General features: G+C 50.4%; 1 protein-coding gene across 14 annotated transcripts in view; it reads right to left on the bottom strand.

The window, feature by feature from the left end:
• The window catches only part of UBR4 (ubiquitin protein ligase E3 component n-recognin 4), a 1980383-nt gene that overhangs the window by 531372 nt on the left and 1426478 nt on the right, over nt 1-22533 (bottom strand). For all 14 annotated transcript variants that reach the window (XM_085609056.1, XM_085609055.1, XM_085609054.1 and 11 more), the window contains 2 exons: nt 2793-2967; nt 1080-1176 (listed from right to left, as the gene is read on the bottom strand). In XM_085609056.1, the coding sequence (XP_085465182.1) occupies nt 1080-1176; nt 2793-2967 (272 nt within the window). The remainder of the gene's footprint in view (nt 1-1079; nt 1177-2792; nt 2968-22533) is intronic.

Consider the following 22533-nt stretch of genomic DNA (forward strand, 5'->3'; position numbering starts at 1 on the left):
CTCAGCTGTAGGGGATTTGGCCCATATGCTTTTTAACTGTCCCTCTCTGGAAACATACTGGAAGAAAATTTTTCATTGCATAGAGCATATTTTCAGTATCAAACCTGCGAGGGAATTCGTTAATGTCCTACTGCGTGTCCTAGACCCGAACCTAGTTAACGTACATGACCGCCAATTCCTTGATCTATTGCTCAACCTGGCCTGTAAAGTAGTCTTATGTAAATGGAAGAGCGCTTCGGAGGTGTCCTTTAAGATATGGGAAGAATGGTTATTCTTTCTAAGAGGAGCTGACAACCCTGCTCTGCATTCCTCCCCATGAGGCGCTTCTCATAAGAAGCTTTGGAAATCTCTTGATGCTTCATCATTTTCATTTGATCCTCCATGATGTGTTATAGTCATGTGTAATATTCAGTAGCGAAGTGAAGTTTACTTGTCGTATAATTTATAATGCAAGGTGAGGGGGAACAAGGGCGGAACCATCATCCCTAAAGGGATCTATTTTCAATGAAGTACTCGGAAATGGATACAAATAGAGTTTTAAATCCAGGGATCTGGACAAGGACATTGTATATGCAGCATTGTACATGTAGCAATCGTTTTCAATTCGAACTTCACATTCGGATCTCATGGTATGTGTTTTATGTAAATCACGGAATAGTGTATTATCCTGCATTTATTTGTTATGATTTGTTATGACAACGTATGTAATTCATTTTATGAATCTGTGACCTTGAGTTTCTTTCTTTCTTTCTTTTCTTCTTCTTTTTCAATAAAAATGATTTGAATACAAAAAAATAAGTGGCTTGGATTTCATGATTCTACTGTTGATAAACTTGCTTTTATAGCACAGTATAAATTCCTCAGATGTCATTAGCTAAAACTGTGTCTCCAGTGCAAGACAAAACCTCCCTATATGGCGCAGCAAGAATTCCACTCATGCCTAAACTAGGATGTGTAAGCAATGGTTAGTATTACTTGCACATATAGTATATCAGGTACTGAGTCCATGCCTGTGCTCAGTGTGTTAACAGTCTCCATTAAACACCCTTAACTGTGAGATCAGCAGCATATGGTAATACCTGCATGTATGGTATAGCACGAACTCCTCCCACGCCACGCAGTTGAGGTAAGGTCTGCAGCATTCTCTCCAGGAGCATCAGGCGCACAGAGTGAAGTCTGTAAATGGATGAGGAATCAGCTAAAACTACATCATAATCAGAAGACAAAAGAAACTTACACAGAAAATAAAATTGCAAATACAAGCAATCGACAATTTGGACTCCACAAAAAAGTGCAGAGATAATGGAAAGAGAATGATTACACCAGTCAGCACAGGGAAATGATCATGGTGCTGTTTTGATGTCTGCTGCATTCATACACAATGAATGAGTTTATACAATGCAGGTGACTAGAGTGAGTGAGAAGAGGGAGGTATGGATCTCTGCTGCAAGTTCTAAAGCACAATGCAGAGGAAGGATGAGGATTGCCTGATAGCAGCTTGAAAGTTATAGATCACTGTCAACTTTGATAGTGATTATATCCTAACTTGTGGCACAAAAATTTGAAAAAAGTCCTGGGACAAGCAGGATTGTTTTTATTACAGAAAGAAGTTCTCTTTGATGGGAGAAGCTGGAGAGGGTTCCAAGAATCAACTGCTGCTCAAGTAATGAGTAGAAGTGCTTCATATGTCTGCCTTTTAACAACAATATGAACTGATAAGAAGGCATTTCCCCAGACTCAACCAGACCACTAGCAGGTAGGAAGACCTTCATTATCATTATCAAGGGAGTCGAGGGTGGAGTTTCCCAAGATCACTCTAAGTTATTAACGGTGAGGGTGGATATACTTGTCCCAACTGATATCTATTTTTTACGACAAGTAATTCCATGCCCACCACATGCCAGTGTTAAAAAAGGAGGGCCTTAATTAGCCAGCTTGCTGTTGATGTTAATTTGAAGTAGAAATCTCCAAGACATACTGAACAGTGAAGGCATTCCACAAACATGAGCTATGCAGGATGAGAGTGAGGGCCTGAATTTAGTAGAAGAAACGGAGGGGAAAAAATCCTTGATCTAGTACTGGTTGCTGCCAAGACATGCAAAGCACAGAGCTCGGAGACAGTTAAAGGTGCCAGGAATGAAGAAGACAAGTATTGTATTTGGCAGATGTGGAGGGCAGTGTCTAAAGAGCAGAAAAGCACTAGGCTAAGGGTAGTGGAGACATCTCCAGCTTGGAGGAAGATGTTATTAGCACCATTATTGCCACAACTGTTGACAGACTTTCCTAGACACAGTAAAAACAGTGACTGTAAACTAGTAGTTCTTCCCTTGATGGGAGAGAGTTTGATGGCAAGTGGCTTAGTAACTGCCTCCTCTACGGAAAAAATGTCACCCCCCCTCCTTTTTATTTTATTTACACTATGGAGATGCAACAGCTTCCTAAACATGAGGAAGCTGAATATTAATTTCATCAGCATGGCTACATGTACATTTTGCAGTCAGCCCTCGATAGCATGCCTTTGTGAATGTTCGCTAAGTTTATTATAAGAGTGACATGATAGACAAAACTGCAACTTGTTTACTATTAATGCATGAAGGGAACATACACGTTTTTGCCAACAATACTGCACCGAAGTGTTGATTATATTATTGGAATCGTACCTCCATTTAAATGCTGATTAACACATTATACAGAAAATGCTTAATATACAAGTTTAAAATAAAAGGGAGAATAGATTTCTAGTGACAATTTTGTAATGACTTTCTTGCTTTAAAAGATTTTCCCAAACTCACCTATTGCTTGTGTGAACATCTCCTTCAGTTTCGGTTTCCCCCTCTGGCTCGGAGCCATCCCCTTCATGCTGCCCCGCTACATTGCTGATGGCTCCAATGCTGGAGCTGACACTGCCAGGTCCAGCAGGATGACCCTCCACAGTGGTATCTCCATAAGCACTGCTCCGTCCAGACACTGCGAACAGAGAAAGACAACTGCTTTATTGGTATACTACTAGATTCATTTCCAGTAAAATTATTGATGGAGCACATACAAGCTATTTCATACGGTCCTATACACCATTTTCTGCATTACTTGACATTTTTTGTTTCTCAACAAATTTTATGGGGTTTTTGCCATCGATATGACCCATCAGGGATGTATGTCGGTACATCGCACAAGTTATGAACGCGAGCTTTTACCATGCGTATTACACATCGCAAAGACTGTCACACCGGCAGTTTTCAATACGCACGGCGTTTCAACGCCGATGCCGTGTAACCTATTGCGAACTGTATTACCTCGCAAACTGTGAAAGCGCACGCCATTACAACGCTTAATGTAAGCACATCGGTGTTCGCCGTTTCAGCGTGCAAAATCTTTAAGTTATAATCAAAGACTGCTGAAAAACTGCTCAAAATGATTGCTTACTCATTGAAACCTATGGCCTTTACAGATTTCACTTGTTTTGTCAATTACAATGCATTACAAATGTGGCTTGTCCATTAGGAAGACAATTTGCAGGCGTAAGCGTAGTGTAAATGCGCACTGCCTTATGATTTCGTTTAATGAACAACGAAAATATGTGCGCCTTACAGACGGACTAGGGTCCCTTCTTGAGGGGGCGGGGCCAGGTGGGGCCTAGAGGCGAGTGATTGGGTATAGGGAGCCGCCTTGAAGAGAATGGACTTCAAGGCCCACTTGAAGGATTGTAGACTGAAGCCCTCTGGAAACAGGTAATATTGTTACTCCGCTTTATGTCACTCCATTTTCTGGAGGATGGAAAGTGATCTGTCCTTGCTGGGATTCGAGTTCTTGGCCACCTGATAACTGCACTTGTCAGCGGCGAGCAGTTAACTCATAGGAGCTATCTTGTCGCCTCAACCCCAGAACACTTGTCACAGGCTCTGAAATAAGATTTACCATCAGGCCCGGTTCTACCCACACATGAGCCAGGCCCACCCAAAAATGAGCATTGGCCCTCACAGTGACGGCACGAAGGCCAATAGAAAATGGCCACTTTAATTTAAAACGTTCCTCCGAACGTTGTTTTTCTTCCTGTTCTAGGAGTTACCTTCTTGGGCCTGGGATCTTTCTCACAGGTTTTTGTTTGTGTTAGGATATAGTTAGAATTCTCAGTTTCATTATTCTAATGTTGCAAAAACGATTGTTTGGGCAGATATGCATTTTAATTAGTAAAGCCAAACCCCAACCACTGGAGTACTCTAAATCCTGAGTTTGTGCTTCTCCAGACCAAACCCATTTAAAATATACTACCCACCAGTACAGATGACATGTAATTCCTACACATAGTAACCCTCATTGGCTTATGTGACATTCCCTGCAGACTGATTTACATACTTGTATGATTCATTGTCTCTGTATAATGTGTGTGTGATGTAAAGTACTGTGACACCCTACTCTGATATGAGTAGCGCTATACAACAACTGAAATGCATATGAGAGAGAGTGGTTATGGAGAGATGAGGGGCACTGGTTGAGGGTGGCAGTGAGGGAATCCGAAGAGGAGGTCATGAGGGGTAGGGGCTATGGAGTGATGAGGGACACTGGTGGAGCGTGGAAGTGAGGGAATCCAAGGAGGAGGTATTGAGGAAAAGGGGCTATTGAGAGATGAGGGGCACTGTTGGAGGGTGGCAGTGAGGGAATCCGAGTAGGTCATGGCAGGAAGCTGCGGAGGGATGAGGGTGGTAGTGAGGCAGTCTGAGGGAGAGAGGGTATGGAGGTATGAAGGGCACTGTTGGAGGGTGGTAGTAAAGGTATCTACGGAGAAAGAGGTCACTGATGGGGCACCAAAAAAGACTTTTGCACCAGCGCTAAAGCCGGCCCTGTCAGGGTCTTTCTGTTTTTGTTTATTTGATTAGCAGTTGGGTCATTAGGGCAACTGTGGAACATATCTTAAAATGCTAATTATATTTACAGCCATCTTCAATGTTTTAAGTTTGAAGGTAATTTTACAAATGTTTTTTACCAGGAATAATGAAAATGGAGCAGAATGGTGGCTGATATGGGGCTGGGGCCCAAGGTTGGCTGTGAGATAAGGTGTACTGGAGAGGGGTAGTAGAAAAGTGGATAATCAGGCCTGGAAGGGAGTGCGCTGCAGGGTTAGGGGTGAAGTGGAGGTAGGTATGAAGAGGGATTCTCCCTAAAGATTTGCACAAAGGAAGCCGAGAAATGTCACTTGCCTGATAATCCCACCCCAGAAACCTCCTCTTCCCGTCAAAGGGACATTACATGGGAAAAAGACCCTTTTTGAAAGTGATATTTAGAAAGATTTAGAAAATATTGCGTTTTATTGGGCCCTGTAAGACTAAGGAGAGATAAAGGAGGGCCCTGAAGCAGGCCTGACTAGACATACAAGTGACAAATCTGGCCCGCAGTGGCCCACCCTAATGCACACTTGGCCCACCCAAATAAAAATTCCTGGAGCCGGGCCTGTTTACCATGTACACTAAAATACACCGTTGTTTCTAAGTTTTTATCTAGCGCCACGTTCTAGAATGATGGCCTCAGTGCGCTACATAACCAGGAGAAGGAGTAGTTTATTTTCTGTAACTCCAGTTCTGTAGTAGGGGTATCTCTGTTATAGTCATAATCTAGTGAATAGTCCCGCCCATGTGCGTGGACCCCGGAGCAATAAAAAATAATCTCTAAAAGGTGACAAATCATGCAGACCTGCATACACCTTTAAGAGAGAATTTAATTTAAAGACAGATAATGCAGCCTATACCCACAGGCTACACTGTCCAGTACTTCAACTAGAATTCCACCAACATCCACAAACAGCCCTGCCTGTCTAGTTTTTCTCCACAAAGGAAAAAACCCTGCCTCTACCAGCAAAAGCCTCTGGAATGATAGAGAGGAAGGAGAGGACAGACAAGCCCCATAGGCTGCCATTATGTGGCTTGGAACAGGATACTGTGCCTTTAAGAAAACTTTCCAGTTTTCCAGAACTTTCCCCAGTATCCCAGAATGCCCAGCAGGTCCCATTTACTTTCAGTTCTTTTTGAAGGCGTAGCACGCCAGACCTGTAGCATTCTACATATGAATAAGTATCTCTCCACCGGGGAGGAGGGCGGGCGCTTATGACTATAACAGAGATACCCCTACTACAGAACTGGAGTTACAGAAAAGAAACTACTCCTTCTGTAGTAGGGGATCTCTGTGTATAGTCATAATCTAGTGAATAGAATGGCAAGCCCATCCCCACAAAACAAAAGCGGTGGAGAACACACAAGACACTACCACTACTGTGCGAACAAATTTCGCAGCGAAGCCTGCCCAACCTGAGCATCTGCCCTGGCATCCGTGTCCAGACAGTAATGCGCAGCAAAGGTATGGACCGACTTCCAAGTGGCCGCCTTACAGATTTCCGCAATCGGAACATTACGCAGCAAAGCCGTCGTGGCAGCTTTGCCCCTGGTGGAATGAGCCTTAGGTTTACCCCCTAAGGTCTTATTAGTCTTTTGATAACACAATTGTATGCAGGACACAATCCACCGAGAAATGGACTGCTTAGAGGTCGCAAGACCCGTCCTGACTGAGCCATAGTTAACAAACAATTGGTCAGACCTACGAATATCCTTGGTCTTATCCAGATAAAATTTCAACACCCTCCGAACATCCAGGGAATGGAGAGACCTTTCCGCTGGCGAAGAGGGATTCTGAAAGAACGTAGGTAACGTTATGGTCTGCTTGACATGAAAATCAGAGATAACCTTAGGAAGAAATTTAGGGTGAGTACGCATCACAACCTTAGCAGCATGAAATACAGTATAAGGTTCTTGACAACATAATGCCTGGAGTTCACTCACCCTGCGGGCCGATGTAATGGCCACTAGGAACGCCGCCTTCCAGGATAGGTGCTGCAATGAAGCCTTGTGAATGGGTTCAAAAGGCTCCTTCATCAGTCTGGACAGCACCACATTCAAGTCCCAGGAAGGCGAGGGAAGTCTGACGGGAGGAAACACTTTCTTCAAGCCTTCCAAAAAATCCTTGACCACAGGGATCTGAAAGAAGGAAGTCTGTGAAGGGCATTTCCTGTAAGCAGTCAAAGCAGCCAGATGAACCTTAATGGAATGGAAATTAAGGCCAGACTGCGCCAGATGTAAAAGGTATGGAAGGATGACATCTTCCTTACATGTCGTCGGATCAAAGTTCTTGGACTTACACCAGATACAGAACCTCTTCCACTTGTAAGCATAGGATGTTCTAGTGGAAGGTCGCTTAGACTCCTTCAGAATGTCCATACAATCGTCTGGTAGATTCAGATGGCCATATTGCACTATTTCAGGAGCCATGCCGCCAAACTCAAAGACGAGAGGTTGGGGTGCACCATCCGCCCCCCGAACTTCGTGAGAAGGTCCGGCCTGCACGGCAACCGCATGTGAGGAAGGAGAGACCGGTGAAGAAGGTCCGTGAACCACCACTGCCTGGGCCACTCCGGGGCGATCAGGATCATCCGCGCCCTGGACTGGGACAACTTGATGAGCACCGCCGGAATCAGGGGAATGGGTGGAAAAGCGTACAGAAAGCTGTTCGACCAATCGATCCATAGCGCATTACCCAGCGTCCCCCGCTGGTAGTACGTGGATGCGAAGTCTCGGCATTTGCTGTTTTCGGCGGTGGCGAACAGATCTACGTCTGGAGTCCCCCACCTTGCGAAGACTTCTCCTAGTACTTCGTCGTTTATGACCCATTCGTGGTTTTCCTGAATCAGCCTGCTCAAGGCGTCCGCCTGAGCATTCTGCACTCCTGGCAGATGCGTGGCCGTAATCGTCAGTCCTCTGGCCAGCAGCCAGCACCAGATCGCCTGCGCCTCCTGCGACAGAGTGCGCGATCTCGACCCCCCCTGCTTGTTGAGATAATACATCGTGGTTGTATTGTCCGTCTGTATCAGCAGCGAGTTGGTCTGGAAGGACGGAAGGAAGGCCTTCAGTGCCAGGAAGACAGATCTGAGTTCCAGGAAATTGATGTGGTACGTCGATTCCAAAGCAGACCACTTCCCCTGAATCTGCAAGTCCCCGGAATGCGCTCCCCAGCCCTGGAGAGACGCATCCGTCACGACACTCGTCGTGGGAATGTCCTTGTGGAAGGGAACCCCCTTGAGGAGGTTTTCCGCCGAACACCACCACTTCAGAGACTGAAGAGCATGCAGCGACAGGCGTATCTTGTCGTCCCAAGAGCCTGTCCTCTGATCCCACTGATCCTCCAAACACTCCTGCAGTGGTCTCATGTGTAGCCGAGCGTGAGGAGTGAGGAAGATACAGGAGGCCATCGATCCCAGTAGAGACGACACCTTCCGCACTGTTGTTGATGGAGCAGTCCTGAGCCTTCCGAAGGAGTGATAACCGTCTCTCCTCCGAAGGAGACACGCTTGCTGACCGCGTATCGATGGAGGCCCCCAGGTACTGTATGCACTGGACCGGAGTCGTGACCGACTTGGACATGTTGACGTGTAACCCCAGCTTGTGCAAGAGCTCGCACGTCCATCGGAAGTGTTCTTGCGCTTCCGCGAAGGATGTTGCCTTGATCAGCCAATTGTCCAGATACGGGTAGACAAACACCTTGTTCCTCCGCAGGTGTGCCGCCACCACCGCCATGCACTTCGAAAAAGTCCTGGGCGCAGATTTTAGCCCGAATGGCAGTACTGTGTATTGATAGGGATTGGCGCCGACTTGGAATCGCATAAACTTCCTGTGCTTCCTCGCTATGGGCACATGGAAGTACGCATCCTGTAGATCTATGGCACAGAGCCAGTCTCCCCGTTGCAGCTGAGGGTAAATCTGGTGCAACGAAAGCATGCGGAACTTCTCTCTGCGAATCCATTTGTTTGCCTGCCTCAAATCCAGAATGGGCCTGAACTCGTTCTTGTCCTTCTTGCGAACGAGGAAGAACCGAGAGTACAGACCTCTTCCCCTTTGAGACAGAGGTACCTCTTCTACCGCCTTTTTTCTCCACAAGATGTCTGCCTCCGCCTGGAGCTCTCTCAGCTGGAATCGAGAGCTGACCGGCGGAATCGCTGGAGGCGGGCTGATAAACCGAAGACTGTATCCATTGCAAACAATATTCAGCACCCACTTGTCCTGAGTAATTTTTCTCCACTCTGCCGGAAAAAATTGAATGCTTCCCCCTACTGGAGTGGGTAAAGGTTGAGGGGGAAGTAACCGCTCAGGGCCGAGACCCGGCCGGGCCCTTGGTTGTGGTAGTAGCCTGCTGGCCTCCTCTACCCCTCTGGCGTTTCTGGAAGGGCTTGCGGAACTGCTGCTGTTGTGGCTGCTGCTGTCCCTCGCCCTGCCCTCGCCCTCTGCCCGACGACCCGAACCTCCTTTGGAACGGACGCTTCTTTTTCTCGGCCTTCTCCAACCCGACGGCCATCAGGGTTTCCGCTTCAGCCTTCATGCGGACCATCTCATCGTCCGCATGCTTCCCGAACAGGGTTTCCCCCGAGAAGGGCAGGTTGGCCACTCTTTGCTGCGCCTCTGGCTTGAGGGACGTCAGGCGCAACCACGAATGGCGTCGCTGGTGGATGCCGTGACAGTAGGCGTGGGCGGCCAATAAGGCTACGTCCGCCGCTGCGCTGATAGTTTGATTCGACACCAGCATGCCTTCGCGCACCGTCTTCAAGAAGTCCTCCTTCTTGTCCCGTGGCAGGAGGTCTGCATATTGCTGCAGGGACTCCCACAGGGCCCAGTCGTAACGGCCCAACAAAGCCCCTGCACTCGCCGCCTTCATGGTGGTGGCGGCGGTGCCACACACCTTCCTGCCCGCAGAATCCAGCCAGCGGCATTCTTTGCCGGGTGGAACCGTGGAGGCCGGGGCGGTCGCATGTTGTTTTCTTGCCGCCGTCACGATCACCGAATCCGGCTTCGGGTCCACTCTCAGAAATGACGGATCCGACTCCGGGGCCCTGTACTTTTTCATGAGCCTGGAAGGAGCGGCCTTCGTCGTCGCGGGAGTAAGGAACAGCTCCAAGGCGGGTTCCACCAGTCCTGGTACCAAAGGCAGTAGGGGGCGAGACAGGTGTTTTTTATGAAGCGTCTCGAATATCACGGACGTCGTGGGTGTTGGAACCGTCACCGTGATACCCAACTTTGCAGCCCCTCGCAACAGCACCTCTTGGAAAGACACCAAGTCGTCCACCGGAGACACCCTCGTCCCCGAGGAGTCCGACAGCGTCGGGGAAAGGTCTCTGTCCGAGGAGCGCGTGCGCGACCTGGACCTATACCTCCTACGGCGTCGTCTTGAGTCCGACGAAGACCGTCCACGGCTCCGTGATCTTCTCCTCCTGTGAGAGCGGGAGCACGACCTCTTCGGCTTCGGCCTGTCCGCCGGTCTCGCTGGTCCAGGCGACCGTGGGCGTCGTGGTTTCGGGGTCCCCTGCGGCGGAGTCGGGTACCGTGGAAGGGAAACCGACCGCGGAGGAACCGGCGGCGGCCCCACAGGGGTGCGTGGCAGCGACAGAGGCTGGGGCGGCGGAGGCAGCGCCCGCGGCCGAGGTGGCAGTGGTGGAGGTGGCGGCGGTGGAGGTGTTTGTGGAGGTGGTGGTGGAGGTGGTGGCGGTGGAGGCGGCGTCGGCGGGAGAGGAGGAGGCGACGGAGGGATCCGAGGCGGCGTATACACCACCGAGTACACCGATCCCGGTGACTCTCTCTTCCTCGACGTCGATCTTCTCCTCGACGTCGTCTCGACGGCGACCTGCGCCTCGACGGCGACCTGTGCCTCGACGGCGACCTGTGCCTCGACGGCGACCTGTGCCTCGACGGCGACCTGTGCCTCGACGCCGATCTTCTCCTCGGCGTCGATCTTCGCCTTGACGGCGACCTTCGCCTCGACGGCGACCTCAAGCGTCTCGACGTCGATCTCCTTCTCCTCTTCATCGACGGCGAGCTGCGATCCCTCGACGGCGAATGCCGACGCCGGGTCCCATCTCGACGACGACCGCTGGACGGGGCCGACGACGGCGTCGTCGCCGATGTCGACGGCGGCCTATTCAAGTCCCTCGACGGCGATCGTCGACGCCGCTTCTCCCCAGAGCCCTGGGGGGACGGCGAACAGACGGTGGTCATCCTCCTCGACGTCGCCGTCGACGCCCTCGACGTCGACGGGGAGTGGGAGCGCTTACTGGTCTTCCTGCCCCTGGGGAGCCCCCCAGAGGCCTCAGTATGGGCCAAATCAGCCCCTCCAGACCCACCTGGTGCCTTCAGTCTTCGTTCCTCCAGAACTTGAAGCCTGATCTTCATTCTGTCCCTCAGGGTCCTGGCAGAGAACGAGTGGCAGATGGTACAGCTTTCAGGCACGTGGGACTGGGGAAGGCAACCTATGCACACCTCGTGTGGATCAGTTTTAGCCTTCTTTCGACCACATTCCGGGCACTTGTCGAACAAGCCAGGCATGTTGACAGTACCAGCTACTAAACACAAGAAAAAGTGACAAAAATTGCCAAAATCTCAATTAAACCCTTGAAAAGGGGAGAGCTCAATGCTCCAGGGTCCTGCTAGCAGGAGCCAGAAAAAAGAACTGAAAGTAAATGGGACCTGCTGGGCATTCTGGGATACTGGGGAAAGTTCTGGAAAACTGGAAAGTTTTCTTAAAGGCACAGTATCCTGTTCCAAGCCACATAATGGCAGCCTATGGGGCTTGTCTGTCCTCTCCTTCCTCTCTATCATTCCAGAGGCTTTTGCTGGTAGAGGCAGGGTTTTTTCCTTTGTGGAGAAAAACTAGACAGGCAGGGCTGTTTGTGGATGTTGGTGGAATTCTAGTTGAAGTACTGGACAGTGTAGCCTGTGGGTATAGGCTGCATTATCTGTCTTTAAATTAAATTCTCTCTTAAAGGTGTATGCAGGTCTGCATGATTTGTCACCTTTTAGAGATTATTTTTTATTGCTCCGGGGTCCACGCACATGGGCGGGACTATTCACTAGATTATGACTATACACAGAGATCCCCTACTACAGAAATATAGGTACAGGCGAATTAACAAGGCAGTAAACGAGGCTTTCTCCATTCACCGGCCCATGACATCACCGAAGCGGATGAACACAAGTTAACGGGCACTTTGGTGCACCAGTGAGATGTGCATAACATGCTATAGGCAGCTCGGTCCATATTTACACAATAATTGCCCGCACGAGTTCAACATGTGTTTTTAACTCATTCGGGGTGGAGTGAGGGCGAGGTCTTCTGGTCATCGTTTCCTCAGGGGTGGGGAGTCATCGGCTCACTAATACGTAGAGTAGCACAACATTTGTAGCGCATCTTCGCCGTTGACGGGTCTCGTGACGCTTTTGACAAGTGACGGATATTTATTGTTACCCACCTCAATACTAATTGTCGTATCGACTTTAAAGGATGAAAAGCTGGGAGGACCAGAGTTGGACCTTTTGACCAAGGGGTCAGACACTGCTCCCTGCAGCTGGTGCGCTAGCCCACTGAGCTACAACAAGGCCTACAGGTGGGAGAGAAACACATTATGCATTTGAAGGCTCTGGCTGAGCTCAGGATTTCTTTCGCTTTATTATATCTTAAGTACATTAAACACACACGTTTGGGGGCCCTCGGATCACCTCTCATGAACAAAAACAATACAGTTATTCCAGTAAGCGGTGTTTTCACAATGAAAGCAGACAGACAATGCGGAAAAATACAATAAATCAGTCCAAGTAATCTATCTATTCTCAGCCAAAAAAAGACTTTTATAAGCCAGCTTTAGCACGAGTTTGTTTGAAAATGTGTCCTTTTAGCCGCTTCCTGATAGAAAGCAGAGCGGACAGGCTGCATTCCATTTAAACAACCTTTTCAATTATTTTGGCTCCAGAACAACCAGCTCTCCCTGGATTGCCATCTTTATTATACACAAAGTCTAGCTTCTATGCCCTGCCCATATGAAAAGTGACACGCCCCTTTGCAGCTCACTTATACACACGCACACGTGCGTAAATGCTACTCACTAGATTGCACTGGTGCAAAGTGACAAAAGCCGTACGTACCAATGCAAAGTCGTGAAAAACTATTTACCTTCCACAGAATTTTTGTTTTGTGGTGGAAAGTTGTTCACTAGTAACTGAACTGGCGCTTTGCACTTTGCGTTACTGTGTGTCAAGGTTTATTCCACGGATGGTGAAAGGGCTTTTCTTTGCAACCACCTGTGTTTTTTTCTGTAAAGCCTTGTCCCCCAAGATTCTAAACAAGACTTTGAACCAAGAAATACACCTCCTATTTACAATTCTAACATGACAACGCGTGTGGCTTACTCCGCATACGTCACTGTATTTACACAATTATAGTCATCTATGCACGCAACGATGTGCTTACTACTGTTATTATAATTCGAACATGACAACGCGTGTGGCTTACTTCGCGGGCGTATCACAACCACGTTTACATCGTAAAGTTGCGTTGCTGTGCCTTACGATGTAAACGTGAATGCGATGTTCTAATTGCGTTGTGATGTGCCCGCGAAGTAAGCACATCGTTGCGATGGGTTTTCTCCCCCATCAGGGTTGCATACATACACAGTATACAGCAGAATAAATTGTGTACACACAGAAAATAGAACCATATAAAACATGAAAAAGATCAACAAATGCACATGAAGCCCCAGCCACCCCTCCGACACCGCCTAAAATGTTATGCAATTGTGGTCCCAGAGGTCTTTGTAGCAGCAGATACATCTCAGACATTCCCTAATTTCTACATTTATTTGTTGTTCGGCAGCGCGTATAGGCTCTAGAATGGATCCCCGATATTCCGCCCACCTTTGCCTGATCTTGGGATGCTTTTGAGGACATCCCCGAGCCTAGAATACCGCAACCTCAAGACCCATGCAAACATCCATCCCACGTGTCCAAAACCCCCAGAAGAGGTGGTTCATTCGCCTCCCATTTCCGTACAATGTCTCGCTTTGCAAGTGTAAGGCGGAGAATAATTGGTGGCTTTTATAACAGTTACCGCCTATGCTATCAGTGATATGGAGAAGGAGCAGCTTCGGGGCAAACGGAACGCCCCATACCAGCACCTGTACCATACAAGATACAACCAACCCCCCCCCTCCAGAGTTGAGTCAGCCTACTGCATTGCCACACTGTATGGAGGAACGTGCCCTCCGTGGCCCCACACCGCAGACACATAGGAGAATTTATGAGGCCCATAAGCTATAGGCAGCCTCTCGTGAAGTATGCCCTGTGAAGGTATTTGAATTGAATAAACCTTAATGAACAAGTTACTTACCTTCGGTAACGATGTATCTGTAAGAAACATTAGTTAGTTAGATTCCTCACCTTAGAATATCCCCAGGCGTCAGGCTGGATCCGTAAAGATTTTTCGTCAGCAATACCCCTTGCGCGTCGCTAGGTGTCGTCTGCGGCTCCGCGTCCGTCGTCGGTGTCGTGCACCGGAATGGCGTCGGAGTACGTAGACGCCGCCCTCGTGCGCTGACGCCAGTTCTTGTACATAGCTTTCCGCGCCAGGAACGCAGAGCCATGCAAGAGACCGACACTGGTGCCAAAAAATCTAGGGCCTTAACCCTAGATGTCAGTTCGCAGAACGGGGAGGATGGGTGGGTCGGTGAGGAATCTAACTAACTAATGTTTCTTACAGATACATCGTTACAGAAGGTAAGTAACTTGTTCATCTGAAAGAAACACGTTAGTTAGATTCCTCACCTTAGAATAGATACCCCAGCAATACCAACCCTGGTGGTGGGTCTGCAAACCAAGATCACACCAGAAAGTCCTGGAGAACAGAACGGCCAAAGAAGCCATCTCTCCGGACTTGGCTGTCCAGGCAATAGTGCTTGGCAAACGTGTGCAGTGAAGCTCACGTCGCTGCCTGACAGATGTCCCGCAAGGGAACTCCCCGGCCCAGGGCAGTAGTAGCCGCTGTGGCCTGGGTGGAATGGGCCCTCAACCCAACAGGAGGGCCCTTTTTTGCCAAAGAGTAACAAAGTTTAATACACAACACGACCCACCGTGAGATGGTCCGTTTGTGTACCGCTTTTCCCTCTTAGCTCCTACGTATCCAAAAAAAAGTTGGTCGTCCACCCGGAACTGTTTGGTGCGGTCCAAATAAAAGGACAGCGCCCGTTTTGGGTCCAGACGGTGGAGCCTCTTCCTCTTTTGAAGGATGAGGAGGCGGAAAGAAGGTGGGCAACGTGACAGATTGCCCGATGTGAAAGGGGGGGCACCACTTTCGGTAGAAAAGATGGACGAGGCCGGAGGACAACCTTGTCCGGATGAACAGAAGAAAGGGAGGCTTAGATGACAGAGCCTGGAGCTCACTCACCCGTCTAGCCGAGGTGATAGCTACCAGGAAAGCAGTTTTCAGGGTCAGAAGACAAATGGGACAATTGTGAAGAGGCTCAAAAGGAGCGCACATCAGAAAAGTCAGAACAAGATTCAAGTCCCACTGAGGCATTACGAAGGGGACAGGAGGGAACATGTGAGTAATGCCTTTGAGAAAACGGGAAACAACAGGGGACTTGAAAAGTGAAGGCTGATCAGGAAGCCGTAAGAAGGCAGAGAGTGCAGCAAGATAACCTTTCAAGGTGCCCAAAGCAGAGCCCTGCTGGGCCAAAGAAAGAATAAATAGTAGAACCTCAGAAAGAGGGGCGGAAAGGGGATCGACAGCCTTTGCTGTGCACCATGCCACAAATTTGTTCCACCTGCAGGCGTATACCGTCTTTGTGGAGGGACGCCTGGCTACCAGAATGATATCACAGACTTCAGGAAGCAAGTCAAATGGCATCAACTGCCGCTGCTCAATCTCCAAGCATGGAGATGGAGGCTGGACAGGTTCGGGTGGAGGACCGTCCCCTGCTGCTGCGACAGAAGGTCCTCCTGAAGAGGCAGTCGTATCGGGGGATCGATGGACATACTGAGTAGCTTGGGATACCTGAATCTTCGTGCCCAATCCGGATCCACTAAGATAACTTGGGCACGGTCACGCCTGATCTTCTTCAGCACTCTGGGCAGAAGTGATATAGGCGGAAAGGCGTACAACAGACCACAACTCCACTCGCGACGAAAAGCATCTCCGAGCGAGTGCTGCCTTGGAAATTTCAACGCGCAGAACTGCTGACATTGCGCGTTCTCTTCGGTGGCGAATAGATCTAACCAAGGCTCTCCCCACTGCAGAAAGAGACCTTGCGCCACGTCCGAGTTCAGACGCCATTCGTGATCCATCATGCACCGGCGGCTGAGTTCGTCTGCTCTGGCGTTCAGAGAGCCCGCCAGATGTTGAACCACCAGGGTGATGCCCTGGTGTTCCAGCCATGTCCAGAGGCGCAGAGCCTACTGACAAAGGGTTCAACACCCCACCCCGCCCTGTTTGTTGCAATACCACATGGCGGTGGTGTTTTCCGTGAACACCTGCACGACACTTCCCCGGACAGAGGGAAGGAAGGCTTTCAGTGCAAGCCGGATCACTCTCGCCTCCAAAAGGTTGATGTGGAGTTGAGCCTTCGACTGGAACCCCCGATCTGCGCAGATGAGCTGCGACCACCGCCATCAGTTTCGGTAACACCCGAGGGGCACTGGTGAGGCCGAAGGGGAGCACGGTGAACTGAAAGTGCTCCTGACCCACCGTGAACCGCAGGTTACGCCGGTGGGCCGGCAGGACGGGGATGTGAAAATAGGCGTCCTGCAAGTCCAACGCTACCATCCAGTCTCCAGGGTCGAGGGCAGCCAGAACCTGAGCTAAAGTTAGCATCTTGAACCGTTCCTTCAGGAGGAAAGCGTTGACGCTCCTGAGGACCAAGATAGGGCGTAGGCCCCCTTTACCCTTCTTGGGAACCAGAAAGTAGTGGGAATAGCAACCACGGCCTACTTCTGGACCAGGAACGCGCTCGACGTCCTCTTTGGCCAAGAGGGCTGTAACTTCCTCCCGCAGAAGATTCAAGTGATCCTCCGATATACGGTGGCACTGCTGTGGCATGGCTGGAGGGGTCGTCTCGAAGGGGAGGGAGTAGCCCCTTCGGACGATTTGCAGCACCCGCTTGTCTGAAGTAATGGAGTGCCAGTGGAGCAGGTGATGGTGAACTCTGCCGCCCACTGGCGTCGAATGGGCCTGAAAGCTCGGACTAGGAGGGCTTTGAGGCGGATGCTGCCGGGGTGGATGTGGACTGACCGCGTTGTCCTCTAGAACCGCCATGGCGGAACCCACGTCCGCGTGCAATTTGGTTCTGCGGCTGGTGGCTAGGCGGAGGTGAGGAGGCGCCCCTTCCTTGGCCACGAAAGGGGCGAAAGGCGGAAGCGTGCGGCCGAGAGACCCAAGGACGTGGCCGTAGCCCGGGAGTCCTTAAAACGAGCCAGCGCACTATCCGCCTTCTCACCAAAAAGGCGAGCGCCATCAAAGGGCATATCCATGAGGGTACTCTGGACATCCCCCGAAAAAGACGTGGACCTCAGCCAGGCGTGGCGCCGGAGCGCCACCGTGGTGGAAATCGCCCTACCCAGCGTGTCCGTGGTGTCAAGTCCACACCGTATGGCATGTCGCGCTGCATCTCGCCCGTCAGCAAGTGCCTGGGAGAGACGTGTCCGGGCCTCCTCCGGACACAGTGGCAGCACGTCCTCCACCGCATCCCACAGAGAGTGGGAGAAACGGTCCAAGAGGCAAGCGGTGTTCAAAGACCGCAGGCCCAAACTCAGGGAAGAGAACAGTTTCTTTCCGAACTGTTCCAGCCTCTTGGATTCCCGATCAGGAGGAGCGGACGGGAAGGAGGATCGGGAAGTGGCGGCCTGGATAACCAGGCTCTCGGGGTGGGGTGTTGGGACAGGAAACTGGGGTCGCCCGGAGCAGGGCGGTGGCACCGGGCCACGTTCCGATCCACAGGAGGAACTGTGGAGGGCTTGGACCAAGTGCCCTGCAGAACGTCGATGAGGGCCTCATTGAACTGCAGCAGAGGCTCTGTGGAGCTTGCTGACGGTTGAAGCACCTCTGTGAGGATATTAGTCCTCACGGCCACAGCAGGCAACTCGAGCCCCAGGGCTTCGGCCGCCTTGCGCAGCACCACGGAAAAAGATGCACCATCCTCCGAAGCCACAGTCGGAGGAGAGATGAAGCCAGCGTCCGGCGAAGTGTCCAGACCACTGGCATCCCCAGTTCGTCTGCCCAGTCCTGTGAAGGTTGACCCTGGAGGGCCATAGGGTCCTCGGACCCCTCCCAGTCGCCCCCGTCATCCGATTCCTGATAAACAGGAGAAACGATCGGAGCCGGACGGTAGATGAAACGGTCATCCATCGGCGTCGGGTGCGTCGGGTCCGGACAGGGGCCGGAGGTGGAACCGGTGTCGTCGCCGGCGGAGGAGGCGTCGTGAGGTGGACCGGCGCCGACAGAGATCCAGGCCTGGATCCCTCGGGGACCTGCGGCATCGGGACCGAAGTCGTCGACAGCGCCGGGGCCCTCATGGCCGAGAGGAAGGCACTGACCTCCGCCGGAGTCGCGTCAGTCCCAGGGACCGGCGGGTATGGAGACGGACGCGGCTCCTGCGGCATCGGCGGAGCCGCGGGGTGGGACCACCCTGACCCTCGGGCGAGTCGCGCGACCGGCGAGGGGAGTCCGAAGAGCGGTGTTGCCTCTTGGACTTCTGGGATCGCTTCGACTTGCCCAAAGACTTCGAGCTCGACGAGCGATGATGGTGACTGCGGCTCCGCGACCGGTCCTTGGACCTCCTCCTGGACCAGGACCGTGAGCGGCACGGAGCCGAGTGCCGAAGCTCGAGAAGCTTACGGGACCGCTCCCGCCTAGCCTTCGAGATCAAGGCCAGACAATCGGGGCACAACTCCGCGTCATGGTCGGCCCCCAGGCAGTAAAGGCACCAGCGATGGTGATCCGTCACCGACATCAGGAGATGACAGGCGTCACAGGCCTTAAATCCAGGCATCCTAAAGGCACCAGAATCGAGTCGACAGAAGACCAAAAAGAGTCAAAAAGTTTAGTCAAAAATTGACTAAAGGGTAAGCTCTTCCCGGATCGGCGCTGTCTGGTGCGGAAAAAAGAAGAACTGACGTCAGCGTGCGAGGGCGGCGTCTAAGTACTCCGACGACGTCATTCCGGCGAACGACGCCGACGACGGACGTGGGGCCGCAGAAGACGCCTAGCGACGAGCAAGGGGTATTGCTGACGAAAAATCTTTCCGGATCCAGCCTGACGCCTGGGGATATTCTAAGGTGAGGAATCTAACTAACGTGTTTCTTTCAGATCGGGAAGATATCGCCACACTACGAGGAGACTCGGGAGATTAAGCCCAATCATCGCTATCTATATAACCTAAATCGGTCTGCCACGGCGTCAGGAGAGCGGATAGGGTATTAGAGCTATGTGACTAGGGTCTGCTAAATCTGGGAGGTCTTGTGGTTGTTTAAGTCTCCCATTAGGAGCTTACCCTCTAGTCGGTTAAAGTCCGGAGGGTCAGTGAGGGTGTGGATGTTGAGGGACACTGCATGCCGCAATTGTAGTTATTTATAAAATTGACTATGATTCATCATATATTCAGACCGGAGGGCCTGGAATGATTTGAATATAGTGCCTGCATGATATCACCCAAGGTGAAGATTCCCATATGATACCACTCCTGAAAGCCTCACTATATAGTAAGTCAGGTATAGATGTTCCTCCCATCACCCATCGCTCCATAGAATAGGCAGGGTCGTTACGAGAACTGTACCAAGGCAGGGTCGTTACGAGAACTGTACCACAAGTCATTAAGTACCTGAAGTTAAGATGCGGGATAGTAGGATTGAACAGCAGTGGCAGCGATGCCACCACAGTAGGTCGACTGAAAACAGGTTAGGAGGGCCACCTGGGAGGCCCCTCCACCCCACAGAACAGACCCATTAAGGCATTGATCTTTCTGAACCAGGCCGGATGCACAGGGTATGGAAAATTCTGCAACTGACACAAGAGACAGGGGAGCGAGGCAATCTTAAAGACTGCTGATATGCCAAATAGGGACAGAGGCAACTGCGACCAGGACTTGACCTTCATCTTAACCCGCTTGAGCACTGGGGTCATATTGCGATTCCAGGAGACATCTGGGGAAGGTGCCAAGAACACCCCGAGGTATTTAAAACCATCAACTGTGAATGATAACCCCGTCTCCCACACGACCGGCAATCCTCTAAGAGGCAGCAGTGTGGACTTGCCCATGTTTATATACAGCCCAGAGGTCTCACCAAATATTTGCATTATTGGTAAAATATGGACCGGTAAAAAAAAAAAACAGAACATCGTACGCTTATAGAGCTGTTCTATCAGACAAGCAGAGGGACCACTCAAAGCCTTCTACATGAATGTCCACCCGAATCCATGCAGCCAACGGCTCAGCTCCACTGCCAAGGAGAACAACAGGGGGGACAGCGGACAGCCCTTTCTGGTGCCACGCCTAATCGGAAACAGGGCAGAAACTGCCACTGCCACATGGACCGAAGCCTTTAGGTCTGTATATAGCAACCAGACAAGACAGAAATCTGAGCCCCATGTTGAGGCATCGGAGAAGGGTTAACAGTTATTTCAAGCTTACACAGTTGAACGCCTTATTCATGTCTGCTAAAAAAAAAAATGCCACTGTTAGGCCTACACTACCGGAGAGGAACATGGCATTGTTTGCACGCGGTATGTTATAAGGGGTAGCACAGTGAGGCATAAAACCTGCTCGTATGGTTGTACCAGATTCGCCATATGTACTATCAGTCTATTTGTTATGGCCTTCACGAGCAGCTTGAACTTTATATTTATAAGAGAAACAATACAATCGCCGCGGGACACTAGTCTGGAGACATACGCATCTCTGTGAGCGCAGCCTGAATCGCCTCCAGCAAGTGTGATCCAATATGAGGCATGAATGCTCTTACAAATTTGCAGGGGAGCCCACTGGGTAAAGGGGCATTTCAAGGGCATTAACTCCGCCAGGGCCGCAGGTAATTCTTTGAGTGAGAGCAGCCTATCCTGCTGTTTCCTGGTCTATGCAGAAAGGGATTTAGGGGGCAAGGCAGTTATAGTCATTGATTTGGCCTACTGTGACAACCTCATTTTCAGCGTAAAGTACTCTGCGTGGCTGTGAGCTTCTGCTGTGAGGCAAGATAATAGATCACCGCATCTGTCGCGAATAACCAGAAGAATCACCAGTGATGTCTGGCAGAACCTGTGCAACATTTAACTAGACGTGTCGCCCCATTGATATACAAGTCTTTGATACACGCGAAATGCACATTTAGCTTCCTCCAGGCGAACCTGTTGATAATTTTGCTGAGCAAATCCTAGCTGTTTACGTGCTACTGCCCCTCCCGCACCACGACTATGCTTCTCCAGATGAAACAGCTGTGACTCCAGTGGGGACAGATCCTGAGTTCTACGCCTAAGCACAGCTGTACAGAAGCAGATATCAGCACCTCTGAGGGTAGGTTTCATCGCTTCCCATAACGTGATACTGGTGGAGGTAGACTCCAGATTGAAAGAAAGGTACTCTACAAAAGCAGGGTGCATATGTGTCTTATATAGTGGGTTTCTCAGGTGCCAGGGTGACAGGCACCATCTGAACCTGGGACGCCGTGGGCCCATATGAAGCCAGGTCGTCACTGGTGAATGATCCAACAGTCCTTTCAGTAATATCTCCAACGCTGATACTCTGTGTATGGAACCAGCCGGCACCAACAGGTGCTCTAATCAAGAAAAGAAACCATAAGCCGCAGAGTAATAGGTGTATCCGGTCTCTACAGGATATGTCCATCATGTGTCCGTCCATCCCACCGCCCCCACCAATGACCATTACTTGAAATTTTGCCTATAAGCTTAGATGGCCCAGTGTATTTTTAGTTGCAATTCTTTATTCAGCGGGATATATACACACTTGATTTAATGATAAAAACGATCTATTTACTATTACCCTATTCACAGAGAACATGTTTCTTGTGGCTACATCTTCCAATGAATTTCTCAACTTTAAATGTTCTCCAAGCTTTAGGAGGAAAGCAAGTCTCAGTACACAAAACCAGCTTGTCTGAAAAAAACGTATCCATCAGTACCCCTCAGTGCCGAGCCAACTGAAAATGGAGGCTACACTCACGTGCTTGCATGTTCGACAGTGTGTGGTGAGCCAGCACAATGCAAGAAGAAAGCAGGCTCAAAAAGTGCAGGGACTGCCTGGGTTGGCTACCTCTCAAAATAGCTGGATAATAGCATAAATCTCCTAAACTCATTGGGGAAGGCTTTGAAGCCGACCGTAGTAAAGAGGAGTTACTGAGTGGATTGGAGGACGGACTTCGGTAGGCTGATAGACATCCTAGGTTGAAGAGCAGAGAGGTGGTGGCCTGAAGGTTGCTCCACATTTACTGCAATGAGCCAGCCTTCGACAATCAACCATCGAGATACTGGAATACAGAATTTTTTTACTTGTGAAGATGTGCCGCAACCCCCTCCATAACCTATTGATGGACCGTAAATTGATAGTGGATGGAGGCATCTACAAAATGCACGGGGAACCTGTGCAACTGCAGGAATGGTATATGAAAATATGCCTGCTGCAAGTGG

Source organism: Triturus cristatus, chromosome 1_2 (genome assembly GCF_964204655.1).
Source record: "Triturus cristatus chromosome 1_2, aTriCri1.1, whole genome shotgun sequence".
NCBI classification, from domain to species: domain Eukaryota; kingdom Metazoa; phylum Chordata; class Amphibia; order Caudata; family Salamandridae; genus Triturus; species Triturus cristatus.